The 19,513-nt window shown below is 50.2% G+C and overlaps 1 protein-coding gene across 1 annotated transcript; it reads right to left on the reverse strand.

The window, feature by feature from the left end:
* Positions 1-4,261: 4,261 nt before the first annotated feature.
* Positions 4,262-18,064, reverse strand: HDAC3 (histone deacetylase 3). Its single transcript, NM_204747.2, has 15 exons — positions 17,961-18,064; positions 17,709-17,791; positions 12,871-13,013; positions 11,573-11,654; positions 10,362-10,418; positions 10,210-10,265; positions 7,885-8,018; positions 7,540-7,620; positions 7,376-7,449; positions 7,072-7,136; positions 6,893-6,982; positions 6,721-6,779; positions 6,243-6,322; positions 5,676-5,833; positions 4,262-5,476 (listed from the first exon to the last, which is right to left on the reverse strand). The coding sequence occupies exons 1-15, from the start codon at positions 18,013-18,015 to the stop codon at positions 5,407-5,409; spliced, it is 1,287 nt and encodes a 428-aa protein (NP_990078.2). The 5' UTR covers positions 18,016-18,064; the 3' UTR covers positions 4,262-5,406.
* Positions 18,065-19,513: the final 1,449 nt, after the last annotated feature.

The following is a 19,513-nucleotide window of genomic DNA, read 5'->3' on the forward strand; positions in this document are numbered from 1 at the left end:
AGGGTATGTAGGCCAGAGCGCTCTGATGTTCTCTGAGAGATGAGGTATGAGCTCCTGGCAGCAGCAGGAGTCAAGGTGACACCAGCTGCTGCTCTGCCTTTACAGTGCAGATCATAGGATCATAGAATAACAGAATGGTTGGGTAGGAGAGGACCTTACAACTCCCAGCCCCATTCCTGCTGTTAGTTGGATGCCCCTCACCAGCTCAGCCTGCCCAGAGCCCATCCATGGCCCCGGGCATCTCCAGGGATGGAGCACCCTCAGCTGTGGGCAGCAGTGCCAGGGCCTCCCTGTCCTCTGAGTGAAGAGTTCTCCCTTAATACCTAATCTAAAATCTCCCCTCTTTTAATTAAAACCCATTCCCCCCTTCTCTGATTGCTATCGGATCACGTAGAAAGTCAGTCTCTGGTGCAAGGGGCAGGATCTGGCACAGAGACTCCTTCCGTTTTGGAAGGCACCTACCTCAGTCCTCCCCTCCATCTGTGCCCAAATCCTGGTCTGCTGTAGTTTGGGGCTGGGGAGGGGGGTCACAATCCACCTTGTTGCTTCACAGTGCCACCCCCAGCCCCCAATTGCTCAGGCTGCAGAGCAGCAGCAGTGCATGGCCTGCAGCTAACTCGGCCCCATTAAGTTCAGCAGTGCTGGGAAGCTAACAGGGACCTTAACAGGCACAGACAGCAGTGGGAGCTGGTGCTGGATGAGATGTTTTGTGCTCTGGGTGTGTGACATACACTGAGCTCAGCACTCTGAGCTGCCCACGCTGCAGGGCTCGCTTACAGACCTGGCTGCAACCCAGAGCATAGGGAAGGGGACAGCAGAGGAAAGGGATGGAGTGGATAACACTGGGATGGAGCCTCCTCCTCACCTTCCCTTTCCAAGGAATATTAAGGAGGGGATGGCTGTTGCTCAGCACCTCCCCAGCCCTTATTTACACCCCCTGGTGCCATGGAGGTGCTGGGACGCACTGCTGCCACAAACCCTCTGCCCAGGCATTGTGCTCACAGCCACCTGGGTCCCGCTGCTCTTCCTCATGCACAGAGGCAGGGAAACAGCAGCAGCCCTATGGAGGATTGTGGTGGATGCGGGATGTTGCTCTTAGCACATCTATCCCAACCTGACTCACCCCCCAAGCTCATGATGTTGCCGTGGAATGGGGATATTAGAGGATTGCAGCCTGCCTTCCTTTGGGCACAGGGGAGAGCCGTGCACCCTCTTGCCTTTTAGCTTAAGCTTTGGGTCCTGCCATGGAGCTCAGCACCACCATGAGCACTGCCAACAGCCAACCCTGCACTGCCTTCCAAGCTACACCAGGATGCAAGCGTGGCTGAGCCTGGAGAACCACCTCTCCCCTCATGGCTGGTGGGACCTCATCATCATGAAGGGTCAAAACACCCGAGTGTGCTCATCAGGGGCTGCAGCCTAAGAAGCAGAGTATACTGATGGAACCTCTCCCTCTGCTGAGGGCAGACTTCTCTGCAGACTATTGCATCGGTGCCATGAAAAGCCTCAAAAGGGTGATGGTGATGAGAGTTTGCACCAGGTGCAGAGCAGTGTTTAAATGCAGGCCTCACCTTGGTCGGTACAAACCACCTCTGGGGACAACCCCCAAGGATACAGTGGAGGTGCAGCTTCCCTCAAAGCAACGGCAGCTGTAGGGGTTAGGTCCATATAGCTGTGGTGTGATACACTACTGCCAGTAAGACTGAACTGCCCAGGGATGGACATGGCTTGACTTACCCAAAGGTTTTGTGTTCCAGGCCTGCTTTGACTTGAGAAGCTCTTGAAATGGTGGCTGAGCAGGCAGGCTGGTCGTGGGCTCCTCCTGGTGCCTGGAGCAGAGGGTCAGGACTGCTCCCATCACCGACGTGGGCAGGACCCCATCCCCTCCCGGTCAGCGTTCTGTCCCTGCTGAACTGCAGCTCTCTGCTTCCTCTCTGGATGCTGAGGAGAAGCACAGCAGTTGTAAACACCCCCATCATCAAAAAAAGATGAAAACAATGATAAAGTACTCTGAGCTCTGAATGGAAAACATTAACAAAGCACTCATGGGGAAAGCGAGGAGCAGAAGTACCAGCTGTATGAGGTGCACTGTCCTCAGCCCTCTGGGCACCACCAGAACCACAAGCACTGGGGTTTCCATCCCAGCTGGGGACCACCTCCCCATGCCCTATGCTGGGAGCAAGCAGAGCAGCAGTGCTCCTCTGCATTCCAGGGCCCGCAGTGTGCATCAGAGGGCGTTTTTCCCTGTGTTCCATAAGCTGCCTGGCTGGTACAGCACAGGATCTGACCCTCACCATGCAGTTATGGGACACATTTAGCTACCCATGGCATTGCCCAAGGTAGCGTGCATTCACTGCTAAGGGCTCTTGCTCTCTGCAGGCACTGTGGGAGACATCTGTGGTTATGTGTTATTTCAAACATGTAAAGCACAGCAGAGCACAGCTTGTGAGCTGCTGAGAATTACATCCTGCGTGGCAGGAGGCAAAATCTGCAGGTTTATGAGTTATCTGAGTGACAGTACCATTACAGGTTCACTGTGCCATCACATTGGCTGGAGGCTGACAGCAGGGTACACAGACATCCAACTCCCAGGCAGAAATCCTTGCAGCTTCCTTTGCCTTGGTCTGTAAAATGAGAACCTGAAGAGCTACATGAGCTTTTTAAACAGAGCACAGGAAACAAGCCACAAATAAACAAGAAAGGAAAGGTCCCAGCTCTGTGGAAGCCCAGCAGAGGGGACAGGAGGATGACAAAAGGGGATGGACAGGCTTCATGGGACCAGAGCTGTATGAGCATCACTCAGCACAGGCAGTGCTTGCCCTATTTCCCTAGAACAGATGGGATCTGATAGGGCTAGGTTTGGGCTGGCAGAGGTGGCTTCCTTGTTCCTGTCCCAAAAACCAGAAACCAAGTGGGAAAGCTGTGCTCCATGCTGAGCTGCAGAGGGCAGGAACAGATCCTATCCGAGGTGAGGGCTGTGGGTCACAAAGGCTCCCAGGGGAGAAGGAAGCAAGCAGCATGATGCATCATCAGCTTTTGTGCTAGCCTGTTTAATTCTCTATGAACTTCAGCTATTTTGATTGATTGATAATTTGAAGAATTATTTTTATTCATTATTTCCAACCTCACATGGGCGCATTTCAATACTCAGGGAGAGTATTGAAATCACAAGCAGAGCTCAGCCTCGCACACTGCACTGCATTCCTTTATGAGGCAGAACAGCCACAGGGGCTGCACTGGGGGGTGGAAAGAAGAGAGAACCCAGGTGCTGCAATGGAGTGGCTGGGGCACGGTGGGGAGCAGGAATGTCATTGCCTGGAACGGGACAGGGGTGAGGGTCGGGCAGAAGGAAGGGGTTGAACAGCAAGGCTCACCTGAGGTCCTGGCTATGCAGTGGCAAGCAGGTATGTAGCAAAGAGATGGCAACCTGCAAGCTTGCAGCTTGGAAAGGCAAACAGTGGTCATCAATTGTGTCGCATTTGCAGTAATCAGCAGCCAAAATCACATTCTGTGAAGACCATATTGTTGTGCAGAAGTGCTTGACAGGAGAGGAGATGAGGTGGCACCCAGCTGCAGAACCCCAGGCAGGCTGTGTGAGCAGGCCAGCCTCACCTGCACAGGGACACCCCCTGCCTCTCACTTCCTGGAGCCGGCCTTTGATGAAGTCAGCTTGAGCTGCAGCACCAAAATGCAGCCAGAGCCTCATGGGTGGCAGAAATGCAGAGGTCCCAGGCAGGCAGGCAGCTCCCAGTGAGCCCCAGCTTCCAGCACTGGCTGCCTATCAAGGCCTGGCCCAGCAGAGGCCAAAGCCCACCCGGCCTCCAGCTGCCACACATAGAGTTGTTTGCCAACTGCATCCCCATGGATGCGAGAACAAACCTTTTGCAGGTCACAGCAACACCACACTGCTGTCTGGCAGGAAGATTTGTGAGCCCCCACCCAGCCCCACCACACACCAGCACTGGTGGCACTGGGGAGACAGTAGCAGAATCAGAAAGTGACTAACGTGTGCCTGAGGAATGCAGGAAGAGCAGCCTCTAATGGAGTGTGCAATGTAAAGAACCTACACTCAAAACAAGGTTTTTACATGGACTCTGCAGCAACCTGGTCAACTCTCCCTGTTCCAGAGGTATAAGCAGGAGCAGCCACAAGTCCAGAACCCAGGGCTCCCCTCACTGTGCTCTGGCACACAGTATGCAGCAGTGTACACTTCAAGGAGGACAGGAGTCAGAAAGGCACAAGCATGAAACAGACCAACAGATCGGGTAAGAAAAATACTGTCTCTTCATTTAATGTTTAAAGACATCAGTAAACAAACAGAACAGTACGCACAGTAAGAGGCTGAGCCCCTCCCCTCTCCCCTAACAGCACCCTCCAAACCAGGAGAGGACCAGGTGACAGTGCAGGAGAAGGAGCAGCAAAGTTGGGGATCTGGGAAACGTCTGCTGTGTGAGGACAACAGGACCTGCAGCCTCCCTCACCCATGAGCAGTCACATCTCTGGGATGCAGTCAGGAGGGGGTGTTTTTTGCTCCCAGTGAGCAGCCCAAGACTCTGGCAAACACACCTGTCAACTTGGAAAACGCAGCTGGAAGCTATGTTAGAGCTGCAAGACACACTGTGTACTGATCTTGGCAACCAAATCGCTGTTTCACAGTGATTTTAACCTTTCAAAGAATGTAAAAAAAAAAAAAGGGAGTTAGGTCCAACTTGGCAAAGTGTGGTGTTACCCATTTGTGAGCGCAAAGCTGAGTATATAGGGGAAATGAACAAAGACTACACTACATACATTCTTTCACCCTGCTCCAACCATGCTCCTGACTCCTACCCCAGAACTGGCCTTGTCTTGTTGAATGGTTTTCCTTGAGCTGTGAAGCAGCAGATGGGTAGAAAGGATACAAGGAAGCAAGCCTCGGTGCAGGCTTCAAGAAGACAACCGAGTGGGTACCTGAGCAGAGGGCTGGGGACAGCGGGATGTGGCAGGTGTGCTGCTGATGAGGCAGAGGTTGTAGGCACAGACACTTCAGCTCCCACCTTTTTCTGGCAGAAGCCTGCAGGGGAGCTGAAGAAGCTGACTGAGTGGGGCTCAGAAGGCAGCTGCGTGGCTGCCAGCCAGTCCATGGCACGGGTCTGAGTTCTGCTTGAATTTCCATTTCCCAGAGCGGTGACAGGTGGAACCGTGATGCGTGGTGGAAAGTAAGGAATATGTTTCACTGCTCTCTGCCTTGCAGGGAGCAGAAATCTGCAGTGGTGCTGTTTTCCGCTGCCACCACATGCAGTTGAATATGAAGGGAGGGCTCACTGGCTCCCACGCAGCCCAGTTAACTGCACCAATGTCCAACGTGGGAACCACCCCCCATGGTCCAGAGTCCCAGATCTCCAGAGTCCAGAGAGTCCATCGGATTCCTCAGATCTCAACGTCACTCTCTTTGTCGTTATCGTGGTCACCATCATAAAACTCGTTGGCAGCTTCAGGCCTGCAGGGGTGAGTGGGGGGGAAAGACAATCAATATCAGCAAGGAGACCCCTGACAGAGAAAAATGCCTACAAGGTCAGAAGATGCCCTGCACCCACACACTCCATGGATTGTTTTACAAGGAGACCACACATTTACAGACAGAGGATCCTGCAGGGACAGAAAGGAAAGCTCATCTCACCAGAACATCAGAGCTGTACCTGCTGTAGTTTTCCTCAGAGCCTCTTTCCTCTGGATCAGGTTCATCTGTGCGATCGTAGCTCAGCAAGTCAGAAGGGACATCGTGGATCTGCACGCTGGGAGCATGGTTCAGCATCTTCAGGTTCTCAAATATTGTCTGCCTGATCTGATCCAAGTACTATTCAGAAAAAAAAAACAGAGAGGGATCATCACCAACAGATCTGATGCTTTGCTCAGAGCCACAACGGTCAGCACTACTGCCTGCCTACACCGTCTTTGTGGCGGCCATGAGAAATGCCTTTGTGCAGAAAGCTATTAAGCAGAGCAGAAGAGATGGGAAAGTTAATTCAATCACTGAGGCTCCAGCACTCAGAAAACTGTAAGACAATCCAGCAGAGTTTGCAAATACTACAGACCCTTTGAGACTTTCTGACGTCCCAGTGAAAAGGCTGTGTTTGCTCTATCAGCTTTCTGCCGCCACAATAATTCTTTGTATGGGCTCCATCTGGTTTTGCAGGATAGGACATCAACCACAGGGTTTTGGGGCTACACGCCTGGACACTGCTATAAGGCATGCAGGCACTCACCTGCCTGGAGTTCTGATTTTCAATCCTCGTACTGACATCAGGATGAAGAGTGAAATCTGGAGCGAAGTATTCAAAGTACTCTGCGAAGGCATGAGCAGGAGTTAAAGCACAAGGGCAAGGGAGTCAGTCAGCAGATGCACAGCTCTGCAGGGAAGCAAAGCTCTCCCTCCCACCATACTAGAGGTAACCAGACCCTATAAAACCACAGTGATGTACAACTCTGCAACTGCAAAGAATTATATGAAACAAGAGAGTCAGCAGAAATAATGCTCAAGTCACAGAAGTGATCCAAATAAAATGCTGAGCAGACACATCCTTACTGCATCAGACAAGCCTACAGAGGGGAGATGGAAGGGGATCAGGACTAAGGTCAGAAAGCACTGTCTCTTTGGCCCTGGTCAACACAGAGTTAAGTGCTAAATCTTGATACAACTGCTTTAGCTCAGCTAATAAGGAAAACAAGGGAACCTCAACTTACCGCTATATGGGAGCTCTTCACTAATTGCTTCATCTACAAGCAACGATGTTTCGTAAGTCCTGACAAAAACAGACTAAGATGAGCTCAGTCCCGAGAAAGCTTCAGGGTGCATGTGGGGACAAAGCCCACAGCTAAAGCTTCATCAGATATACAACAAGCCCATAAGACTCACCAGCATCGTGCCACATTGCGGACTGTGTACCCGCCTCCTCCCAGCACCAGTAAGGGGATGTTGAAACTCTTTACGTACTCCACGCACTCCCTAGGAACCCCAAAGAAACACATCAAAGCTGCTCACAACACAGGACCATCTGCAGTCCTTTTGCTGTGTCCCAACCCTGCTGTACTTACCCATGTCCTCTTATACTGAGGTTAAAGCAGCCCAAACGGTCACAACCCAGAGAATCTGCACCACACTGGGGAAGAGAAAAAGAACAACTGAATTTTGGCTAGACAGGCATTCATTTCCAGACACAAACTGGCATCCCTACCCCTCCGCCAGCTTCATTCAGCAAAGGTGACTTCACCTAGCAGTTCAGATGGGTCACACCAACCCTGACCTCCCAGGAACAGAGAGTAACACATTTGAGAAATGGCCCTTCAAACTAGAGCCTCTGACAAGAACGTACTTGTGCACAAAGGCTTGTTCCCTTACCTGCAATACGATGCAGGTGGGCTGATAGTAATCTACCACTTGGTTAATGACTGGTTGGAAGAGGTGTTTATAACCTTTGGGGAGAAAAACAAGTTTGTCATGGCTCTGGAGAAAAGGACCAATGAACATTTGGGCAAGGAGAAGGGCAAGGGTCACCTACTTACTTTGGTCATCGATACCATCTCGTAGAGGCACGTTGAGACAGTAATAACGACCACTCTCCGCACCAACTTCATACATGTCCCCTGGTCAAGGAAACACAGAAGAGTCACAACAGCCCTAAGACTTCACAGGAGCCAGAAGGTCAGATCTGGTCTGTTAACCCAGCTGCAATCTGTTTACGACAAAGAATTATAGTTCTGTTCCCCTCTAGCTGCTTTTCCACGCCCTTTCTTCCATCACTTGTCCCTGTAGTTCTCATCTAATCATTTTAGACCCCTAAACACCAGCAGCACTTTAGAAGGACTCTGAAACAAGGCCAAGTTCACGTTGCAAAGGAAGCTACATACCTGTACCAGGAAAGAAATAGTTTCCATATTTATGAAATGACACGGTCATGACACGGTCTGTCAAGTAGAAAGCTTCCTGCACACCATCTCCGTGATGGATATCAATATCAATATACAGAACACGTGGGTGGTATCTAACAGAAACAGGAGGAAAAGCAGCATTATTGTTTGCTATACACTTAACCACACTGTTGCCCATATGCCTCAGTGCTGTGAAAATGACCTCTGAAGTCTACCTGCAAGCCCACCCACCAGAAGATCTCATCTATCTCATACCAAACAGCTTTAGATATGCTACATTTATACGCAGCATCCACTTAAGCACCCACTCCACTAAAGCATTTTCTTCTGCTGAGCCTGGAAAGAGATTGTACAACAAAAAGTTTTCAGACAGGGCCAGAAATACTTTGGAAACCACAGAAAGAGAAACTAATTTTAACCACAAGGGTTAGAGAGCTGCATGCTGTGTTCCCCTCCTCCCCCCCCAAACAACCTGCCAGTTAGTTAATCTTTAAGAACTCCAAGAATTTTTAAACACATCTGGAAAGAAATGGTAAGCTAGCCAAGGAATGCTCACTGCCTCCTCAGGCCAGAGCACTGGCAGCACTGTGCACACTGGCTAGTACCAAAGCCACCAGGCTGGGCTGCAGAGGCTGCCTTGTTCCTACTGCTGTGGAAATCAGGGCAGTGTTGTCACCCCCTCAGGACAAGGATCATCCCTGAGGCAACGTTGTGAGGACGGTGAGAGGCTGATGAACAACAACAGGGGTGAGGGAAGCACTGAGCACAGTGTGAGTCAGAACGCATGTTCAGGTACAGATGGGAAAAGGGGAACTGGACTTGAGAAGGCTCCCTTTGGCACAGCCACTCAAACAGGCATTTCAGGCATGACATTTACCAGCCTGCTGGGTCACAAAGAGAGAGGAGGAAGAATGGGAGATCACTGGAAGTAAACACAGTGGTGTAATGGTCAAAGCTGACATGCAGGTGACAGCACTGGTACTGTCAAGCACTGGAGACACAGCACTAAGCCACACCCTGCCTGTCAGCTCAGGGACTGCCTGCTCAGTTGCAGAGAACTCCCACAACTTTTCTTAAGGAAACGCTGCATCTGGTCAGTCCCCACAGAGCAGGGGGATCTGCCATGCATGCCAAAACCCTAGCAGGAGGAACCTGAAAAAACAAGACAACACGAGAGGAGGAACGTGTGGCTCACACCATCTGTCTGCTGATCACACAGTGTTAAGTGTGCCTGCAGTGACCTAATCATGCTGGTTGATGGCGCTGAGCCATGCTGATTAGCAGAACAGCACCTCATCTCAGCCTCCCAGAGACACAAAAAGTCACCAAATGGCCCTGGTTATTTATCCTACAGGCAAATGATAGCAAAGAGAAGAAGGGGCTACGTAGACACAGCCTTTGTGTAAAGGGAGGAAAGGACTTTTTCCAAAACATGGAACAAAAGAATAAGGACACAATATAATCTCCCATGAGGAGTAATTGAAACCTCTAGCAAACAGGACTCGTGTGAGACAAGAAAATAGGTGTGCACAGATGCAAAAGTAAAGACCTGAGGTCCCAAACTCAAAATAAGGAAAGCTGACAGAGAGGAAGGAGGTATAAGGAACCCCAGTACACCCCATAAGTCTGACTTGCCAAGTGAGCAAGCTTGCCATCAGTCATGTAACTATTTTCTGGTCAACCAACCACAATCCTCAAATCTTTTCTTTTTGGTTTAATTCTGCAACGTCTTGCCTCAGATTTAGTGCTAAGCAGGGCACCTGAGTATGAAAAATACACCAGTGACTAATCCAAGAAATGTTAAGGTATTTCTCTCTTCCTTCCATTCTGATTTTATTTTTCGTTTTCTAAAGAAAAAAAGAAAACTCTTTTCTATTCAAAGCAAGCATCCTTCGATCATTTGTGTGTTACCCAAGTCCTGTTCTTAATCCAGTCAAGCAAAACAAGAAAGATGCAAGCCACTTAACTCTCCAGTGAGCCATACTCTGCATTTACCTACAAAAGGCTCACTGAGGCAAAGAGGTGCTGAGCCAGGAGACCCTGAAACAGCTATTTCACAGATGGATGAGGAGAAATGGAACTGAACTTTTCCAGATCACTTGGGCAGCAGAAAAACAAAGCTGGAGTCAGATATTCCAATTCTTAAGACTCCTGGTGTGTAAAGAAAAGACCAGGCCAAGTGATCGAGTCCTTCTTGGACTCCGGAAAGGAACAGCCACCAGCCAGATGAGGGAGGGAGATTAAACACAGAGAGGGAAGTCACACACCAGCCAAGACAGTAGTGCACTTGCCCCACGTCCTTACTTGAGCAGCTCCAGGATGCCAATTACTATGTCGTTGACGTAGCAAAACCCAGAAGCCTGCCACACAAAGAAAACCAGACAGCATTAGAACTGGATCAACAGAGAACAACGGGTGGAAAAACATAGAAGGAAGATGCTGATACACCTCATTACCTCAAACTTTTTGGCATGATGTAGGCCCCCTGCCCAGTTTATTGCAATATCACAGATCTGAAAGGAAAAACAAGTTAGTTTAACACGACAATATAGTTATAACAACCTCGCATCCATTTTGATAGTCAGAGGGGACTTTGGCCAGCCCAGCACTGTGGCCCACATCACCTCTATGCCCATTGCTTCACCCATAGAGGCCCTTCCAAAGCTCTGTTTTGCTCATTAGCCCAACCAACAGATTAGCTGTGTGCTTTACTTTAGATTTAGAAAAGACCAGCTCCCCTCCATCCAGAACCAGGCAGAACACCTGGCACACGTAGCTTTTTCCTGTGTTTGTCTGTTATGCTCATTAGAGCTTTCCCAGAAGCATTCTCTCTTTGAAAGACTCACACCTCTGGAGCTTTGTTTGATATCCTCCCAAGCAGAACTCTTCTTCAGACCTACTGAGTGGTCCAATTTAATGCATTTCCATAGCAGAGACCTAGCAGCATTCTGGAGATCTCTCAGCAGGTGAGTTTCTTTGAAGAACACAGGCTTATTGTTCTACAGTGCTGAGAGCACTTATGGCTTTACTATGTGCAGTATTAGCAAGCTGTGACTCTCTCTGAATTGAACAGCTAAATGATTGGTTCTGAAGGCATATGAGGAGCAGCTGAAGGAACTGAGGCAGCTCAGCCTGGAGAAGAGGATGTTTGGGACAGACTTCATCACTCTATACAGCTACCTGAAAAGAGGATGCAGCAAGGAGATAACAGTCTCTTTTCTCAGGTGACAAATGATAGGATGAGAGGCAAGAGCCTCAAGTTGCACCAGGGGAGGTTTAGATTGGTATCAGGAAGAGTTTATTCACAGAAAGGGTGGTCAGGTATGGGAGCAGGCTGCCCCAGGGAGGCAGTGGAGTTTCCATTCTGAGAGGTATTGAAAAGACTTGTGGATGCTTAGGGATTCAGTTTAATGGTAGACTTGTGTTGTTAGGCGGATGGTTGGACTTGATAATCTCAGAAGTCTTTTCCAGCTTAAATGAATCTACAATTTTGTCAATGTAATGACACAGGAATGGTCTTAACCTTCACAGTCTTACAGTGGGAAGAATTTACACTGCAACAAAGCAGAGCTTGCTACATTATTACACTAGACACATTCATATCCTTGAACTGATAGCCAGTTGTCTTTGACACACCTGTAGAAGACAAGGCCATCAGCTCAGTTACCTTGTTGTTCAGCTGCGTTGCTCCCTGCAGGGAGGCCCCAGTGTAGCGAGAGCAAAACTCAAAGAGCCCTGGAAACACTGGGCTGAAAAAGAAAAAAAGAAGTCATGATTCAAACAAAGAACATCTTCTCATTCCTCCTTACTGCTCCTGAGCAAAGCCAGGAAAGCTAGTCCTGAAAGCTCTCCTCTGCCCACAGCACACATGAGCACCTACCCTGCAGCCCTGCTGATGTGTGTCCAGAGCTGGGATATGACTCAGTAGAAGGAGGACAGCTCTGCCCCATGCTATCTCCCTTTATCAGCACTGGGAAGATCCTGCCCCCTCCACTTCCCAGCACACAGTACAGGATACAATATACTATAACTAGATGTGAATGCAGCTCTTAGGGCAGAGCTGAGGCAGGATCAAACCCACCATGCAGAGCCAATACAGGCACCAGGATCTCTAGGAGAGTATAGAAACAGAGGATGTGGTGACCGTGTGCCACTAACTCACAAGCATCAAGTCACAAATGTCATCCATGGACAAATAATAGCTTACAGACTTTTATTTTCCTTTTGTATTCTGATAAGTGGTTTCTGATCAAAGTAATGTTACAGAACAGCCTTCTGATTCCCAGCCTAAATATTAAAAACCTGGCTATACCAATACCTTACTGGGATAACACTGTTCTCTATCTAATGTAACTCCTCTTGTGCTAGTACTTACAGCTTTCCCTTCCAAAGACTAGAGAAGAACAATCTTATTCTCTGACAGCCATTACTTTCCTCAGACAAGGCATACTGTGTACTTCCTCAGTCACACAGAGCCCTTCCACACACTTCTGTCAAGGTTTGTCTCTCATAAACGTGAAAGGCTGGAATTGAATATTCGTAACAAGCTCTCATGTGAACACAGAAGCATTAAACTCTCCTCAGTTCTACCTGAAAATCAGGCTCTCAGAGCTACCTTGTACTTAACGTGCACATATTAAGGTAGCCGAAATGATAGGCAACTACTTAAAAAAGAATAAATGGTATTTTCAAGAACTGGAGGTTCTGCAAGAACAAGTGGAAATACAGTCTCTAACGCAACGAACTTATGATGTAAATACAGATCTAAAAAGGAGGATGATAAGATCTGAAGGGGAAGGAATCGAGGAGGTTCCAACGACCTGCTATGCTCAGGAGGGGCACGCACCTCATTCTGCTTAAAAAAATAAGAACCAGCACACACTACAATAGTTCTCCAGACACAAGCAGTGCAGGATCGCAGCAGCCTTTCTGCCTCCAGGTTCACAGGAGGCACAGAGCACTCACCAGTCATCGCCCACGTTGAAGGCATTGAGGCTTTTGGTGAAGCCCTGCATGTTGTTGGGACTCACTCTCTGCAGGAAGTCTATGTAGTCCTCAGAGTGGAATCTGCACATGTCATGCTGCGATGCCTGGTATGGCTTGAAAACCTTCAAGAGAAAGACAAAACTCACATCCTGTCCAAAGCTGTGTTTGCTATAAGAAATCTCAGGTTGACAAATGAGCTGCACAAAGTGTATCTAAAAGTGTTCCAGTACACTGGCTTCCTGATATTCATGTCCACTGACATGCAACAAGTTGCTCCACAAAGCCTGTTTCTCAACTGATTTCTATCTTTTAGCCATAAGTGCATCTCCTGCCCTTCATAATAACTGCAGCTTCTCCCACATGCTCTCTGATCCCTTCCTTCCACCACTATCCCCCCACCAAAGGCAAGCCAACAAAAAGAAACAGCTGAATCCAAACTTCAGCTCTGTCCTCATGGGGAGCACAGCTGCATCACCAGTCACAGTCTGATGTAATGGAGGTTTCCATCCCTCCGTCAGAGCCACCTACAGGGCTGGTAAGTTCAGAAGGAGAAGGCTCATAGGCAGATGGAACATTTGCATAAGCTTTGTTTCCTTTGGAAAGTCAGCTAAAAAAAAAAAGTCGTGGGGCTGGATGGATTCAAACTAAAGTTCTCATGACAACACACATTTGCCAGTTTGGCACTTAACATGCATACCTCAATAAACAGGAAGTTAAAAATCAACACCACGTACCCAAAAAGGGGAAATTAAAGCTACACTGAAACCAGTAAGAGAGAGTCTTTCGTGTTTCAGAACTTGTCTTAATTAAAGCACACACTTTATAAAAAAAGTTAGAATGTTAAAAAAAACAACATAGAAAGCATGAGCTCATCTCCAGAGGGAGAACATGCTGGGGCAGCTCCCACAGCACACCTTCCTTGGGTCAGGAAGGACCCTGGATACTTTTCAGAGGTAAAATACAGCCTAACAAACATGGCATCTCCTTCACTGTGCAGCTGTACTGCTCAGCATGTGGCACGGTGCTTTCCCTGTGAATGTGTGGGGCTCTGCTCCTCAGAGGCTGCTGCCTGGGACAGCTGGAGCCAGGAGAGTGGGATTGACAGGCAGGGTTGAAGGTGGGGCTGGACCCCACGTGGACTATCAGGAATCCTGATGACTGATCAACTCAAGACCACAGTGTCACAGAAAAGAAGCAACACTCATAGGACATTAAGAGGTGCTCTCAGACAAAGAAATACAGGGACCTGGGACTCGGAGCAGAAAGGAGGGAAGAAGAACAACAAAAACAATACCAGCAAAAGCTTCCAGTCCTACTCACTGCTGGTAAAAGGGGAAAGCTGCCTCCTTCCCCCTCCTCCTGCCCTTCACCCGCTGCAGCCACAACCCCAGGCACCTCCCTGAGCATGCCTGGCACTCAGCCCTTCTCTCAGCCAGCTCAGCACAAAGCTCTCCTGGTTTTGCTGAGTGACTGAGTTCCATCGGTTCCCACGGGATCCGGCAGCTCTTCCAGATGCAGCACAGGAAAGGCAGCAGGAACACGCAGCAGAAAAGTAGAGAAGATGAGCAGCAAAACAATTCTCTCTCTTTGAGCAATGCTGAGCCTTAAAAGATCTGTCCACCACACCAAGCTGGAAAAGGTGTCACAAAGTAAACTCGACTACAGCTACCCTGACAAAGTAGCAGCCCCTTGTCTGGAGGTGGCAGGGAAGGCAGACAATGATGTAACCACAGCACAAAGTTAACAGGGCCTTTGATTGCCACAGTTGGCCCATAATCCCCTACTTTTATGTGCTTGGAACTCTGCCAGTCACAATGAAATTTCCTCTGTGGTTTTCAGCTTCTTGAGGAAAATATGACCTCCCCCCTCCACCCCCTCAAAAAACAGTTTCAAGGCTAAAAACAGTGAAATGCTCAGCCCTGCCTACTGCCTCACACAGACCTGTGCTTAACATTTAGACCTGTCTGGTCAGAACGTGCTTTTAGCTGTTCCTGTAGGAAAATTCCCAAGTCAAGAGAAACTACTCATAGAAGTCCACACATTTACAGTCAAAATCTGAAAGCTAAATTCTGCAAAGATTCTGCACTCTCTGAACATACTCCAGCCAGAGCTTCCCCAGGAGCACAGCAGGAATGGGGCACCAAGACAGGAGAAAGTAATTAGATGAAAGGGCACAGATGCACCTAAGAGAAGAAAAAGGCAAAGCAGGCAGAGAAAAAGCCTCAGAGGCTGGAAGGAGAAGAAAGTGCAGGCTCTGCTGGGGCAGGAGGTGGGGACAAGAAATCAAAGGAAGGGAAAGGCAGGCATGGCAGGGGGGGTGGCAAGGACCAAGAGCTCCACTGGGAAGAGAGAGCTGATAGCAAAGGGGTCAGAACATCCCCTACAGCCTGCATTTCATCACCGGGCCAAGGAGGGATTGGCTTCCCAGCAACTGGCCTAAGTAGCCAGCATACACCAGCATGAGGGTGGACCTTCTAGAGGGCTCAACTCTCAGTAGGTGCTGATTGCAGCACCTGCAAAAGCTCCTACCATGGCAGCTGAAAAATCCAAAGGATGCGATGTTATTGAACACAAAACTGCAGGAGCAACACTGAATGCACAAGGGAGCTTTTTTAATATTTAAACATACTGAATTAATTTCAGATATTGCATCAAGGAGCAGTTTCACCGGTTTATTTTAGCATCTCCTTTTAAAAATTGATGCTGTGTGTTCATTTTGGGACAGTTCATTTTCTATTTCCTCCCACTCAATCCCCAGGTCTCTCACCGCAGAGAGTGCACTGGCAGTGGAACAGCTTGAACTTGAGCCCATGCCAAATGCCAGGCACTCACAGAGCGCTAAGAGATAACGTCAAAATTGTGTGGCATGTTTAAAGCAGTTGAGATCCAGTTTTCCTGCTTGCATTAATTTGCCTGCTCACACTTTGCTACCGTGCCTGCAAGAATTTTGCACCTTGTCCTGCCTCCTCCAACACTGCAAACACCACACCAGAGCAACATGTGCCAGAATCAACATTACTGCTCTCCCGTGCTCACAATAACACAACTCTGATTTTAGTATCACCTGACTCCTGAGTGCTTGAACAAGTGTCCTTTGGGGACAGGCTTCCTCTGCTATCACAACCAAGCACCTAGTCAGATCCTTGAAGGTGCACTGAAGATTGGTGACAGCTTTAATGCTGGGAAGAGGAAGGCTGGGGAGCTGTCAGCAGTGTGGAGGTGCCTGGCCTAGCTGGAGTGACTGCTGTTTGCACAAAGCTGCCAGAGGAATGTGCACTTGCATCAGCATAACCTCCTGGTCATTGAGTTCAGATGCCAGTTACAGGGAATTTGCTGGTTTGGAGTGTCACAGGGAGCATGGCCTGATTGTAAAGGGACAAAGGAACAAAGATGGGGTGTGTGAGCACACAGAGGAAGATACAGCAGCAGCATCCCTGCACCTGAAAGCAATGGTGAGTTTACCCCTTCTGTGCTACGCGTGATGATGCCTGTGACAGAAGTGCTCTTCAGTCCTTTTAAAGAGGTAACACCCATGAGAGGACACCCTGTATGTACATGGACAAAGCAAGTACATATGCAGACAGATACACACATACATACAAGTACACACAACCTGAAAGGAGTGGAGCTGAAGCAGACAGCCTCCTGGGGAGCAGCCTTTCCCTAGGGCACATGAAGCAGATGACAGGCTCTGGGGACAACTAGGAGCAGCCAAACCTGGGTTGTGAATCAGACACTGTGACCTGGAACTGCGCCACTTGGCACAGGAATCTAATTCCTCAGCAGCCAAAACAGTTCAGATACAATCCCTCAGAACCGAGGTGCCAATAAGCTAGCCAAGAACAAAGGAAGCAGCCCTGATACACTCAGCAGCTCAGACATAATATTCTGCAGGTTGAGATGTGCAGCAGCCATCTCAGAAGCATCAAGCAGGCATGTGCTTCTCAGCACCCCTGCCTTGCTCTTGTACTGTGAGACATCACACCCTGTACTGCAGGGCTTTCTTTGCTCTGTACTAGAAAACAGACAGCAAAGTGAACAGGAATTCACAGGAAAGGGGCTGAGCTCAGTGTCCCTTACGCCAAGTGAAACAAAGCATTTCATCATACAGGTACCACACGCCTGTGGTAAGATTCCTTTCCTCTCATACAAGGAATATAAGAAAAACATTACCTTTCTTTTTGATCATCACTAAACGATGACTGTTTTAACAGGATTACACAGTTTAGCATTCAGGAAAAGAAACATCTTCCCAATAGTGATGCGTTGGACTATGTTGAGTGAATTGGTTGGGTAGCAAGGATGTCAAAGACATGTATGAAGTACGAGATAGGATGAATGAACTCCATTCAGGCACTGAGATGGACCCATCAGCCTCCGGAGGGCTTCTTTCTATCAGCATATGATAACACACAGCCCACGCTGATTGCTAGTTCTGCCTAGAGGCAGCTCCAGGCACACAAGTTTCACACTCAGTGTCACTTCTCCAGTGCCAGCCAGGCACAGCTCAGCTCAGCACTGACAGCCAGTAGTGACACCACGCCCTCAGAGCTCAGAATGGTGCTGGGGGCTCAGCAGGCCCTCAGGACACCGTAGCCCATTTAGAGCCACATCCGTGAGCAGACTGCTACCTGCTGGGTCCAGCGTGGAGCTGAAGGGCACGAGAAAGGCCAACTGAACTTTTTAATGGGGAACTCAGCAACGCAGGCCAAGCCTCCGCATTGACAGTGACACCTGGGAACCGGGGTTAGCAGCTCAGCTCCGTGTCTGGAGGTCCCACAGCCCGCCCACCCGCCCCCCCGGGGAGCGATGCTCACGATCATCTTCTTGTAGAGGCCGTAGTGCAGCACCAGGCTGTGGGTGAGCGCCAGGCGGTGCGGCTTCATGGGGTGCCCGGCTCCTGGGAGGAAGGAAACCACACGGGGGTCAGGGGCGGCACGGAGCAGGAACAGGCCCGAGTGCAGCACAGGCCGTACCTGCGGGCCGGTACCGCGCCGCAGCCACCACCCCGAGGCGGGAGCGGGGCCGAAGCAGCCCGATCCCCACCCGGCCCGACCCCAGCCCCGCACCGTAGTGGAAATTGCCGACGTCCGGGTCGTAGAAATAGGCCACGGTCTTCGCCATGGCGAACAGGCCGCCACCGCCACCCCGCGCCCCCCCCCCCCTTTACGTCATCACTTCGCGACCGCGCCGCCCGTCGGCCCTTGTCTGCGCGCCAGCTCTCGCGAGAAGTGGCCGGTAAGGGGCGGGGCTGGAGCGTGGTGGGGGCGTGGCCTTGAGGTAGCACCGCCCACTGCGCCCGCAGCTCCACCCACGTGCTCGGAACTGCCCCCGGGGGCCCGAAGCCTTCAGGGCTTCTGAATGAACCAAGCAAGGATGAAGGATGCGGCCCCACAGGGGTACAGAACCGCCGGAATGGAGTTCTGTATGGAATGGAGCCCGTTGGGGTGCGCATCCACAGCGATGTAGCTCCATTGGGGTTGGGGCTCTGTGGGGTGAAGACACACGGCTGGAGCTCCATGGGGATGAGGACACAGGGATGTATTCCCATGGGGATATAAGGACATGGGGTTGGGGCTCCGTGGGGATGCAGACCCAGGGGGATGCTGGGGTCAGAGCCACCATGTCACGCCCCAGCATGGCCCCATAAATGCTGATGGAAAGAAAGAAGGATGCGTGGAGAAACTCTATGGGATGGGATAGCCCTGTGAGGTGCCTGGCAGGAGCAAAGCCCGCTCCTTGCCTACTCCTTGCCTGCTTCCAGCTCCTCCCACGCAGGGTTCCCCTGGGCATGGGAAAGGGGATGGCGTGACCAGGACTGGTTGCACCCCCCTTTTGGACTGCTATGCAGAAATGCATCGGGTGGGCGGAAGCATCAGGGAACAGAAAGGGATTTATTGTGAAGGACAGCGTGGGCATGAGAACAGATGGGAATCAGCCTCACCCTAGGGATCAGGAGGACCCGGGACCTGCAAGGTGCCCTTTGAAGAAACGAGGAGCGAACCACTTTTGATGTCCCAATCAGCAGGCTGTGCAATGCTGTGTGTTGTTGCAGTGTGTTGGGCTGAGATCAGGAGCCCTCTCATGCAGCCATCCTGGCCTCATGCCTATTGTCTCCCCTCACCATGGCTGATGTGCCTCTGTTCCGTCCTGGGACAGCAGACAGAAGGGTGGCTCTGAAGACTTGGTGAACTCCTGAAGTCATGGGATGCAAGATGGTCTGTGGCTCCTTGCAGCCACTGCCAGGGCTCCAATGGCAACTTCTGGATGGGGAAGGGAGCTCTGGTGGTGGCACAACGGAGGGCTGTGGGTCACCTGCCTGCACCTGTCCTCATGGGCTCAGCTGCACGAGGAGGCTCAGTGGTGGTGGTGGTGGGATGGGACTGGTGTCACCAGGGCTCACAAGAATGCTGGGTGGCTTTTGGGTGCAGGATCCAGAGGTGCCATTTGCAGCAGAAAAGAGTGGGGGGAAACTCCCAGACTGAGGTGGGAAATGGCAATTGTGGCACTGGAATGTTGAACAGCTCGGGCATTTTGGGGAAGAAGGGAGAGCCGTTTGTGCTAACATGGGCTGCTGGATCCACAGGGGCTCCTTTGCAATACATCTGCCATTGCAGAAAAA

The sequence above is a fragment of the Gallus gallus genome, chromosome 13 (assembly GCF_016699485.2).
Source record: "Gallus gallus isolate bGalGal1 chromosome 13, bGalGal1.mat.broiler.GRCg7b, whole genome shotgun sequence".
In the NCBI taxonomy this organism is placed as follows: Eukaryota; Metazoa; Chordata; class Aves; order Galliformes; family Phasianidae; genus Gallus; species Gallus gallus.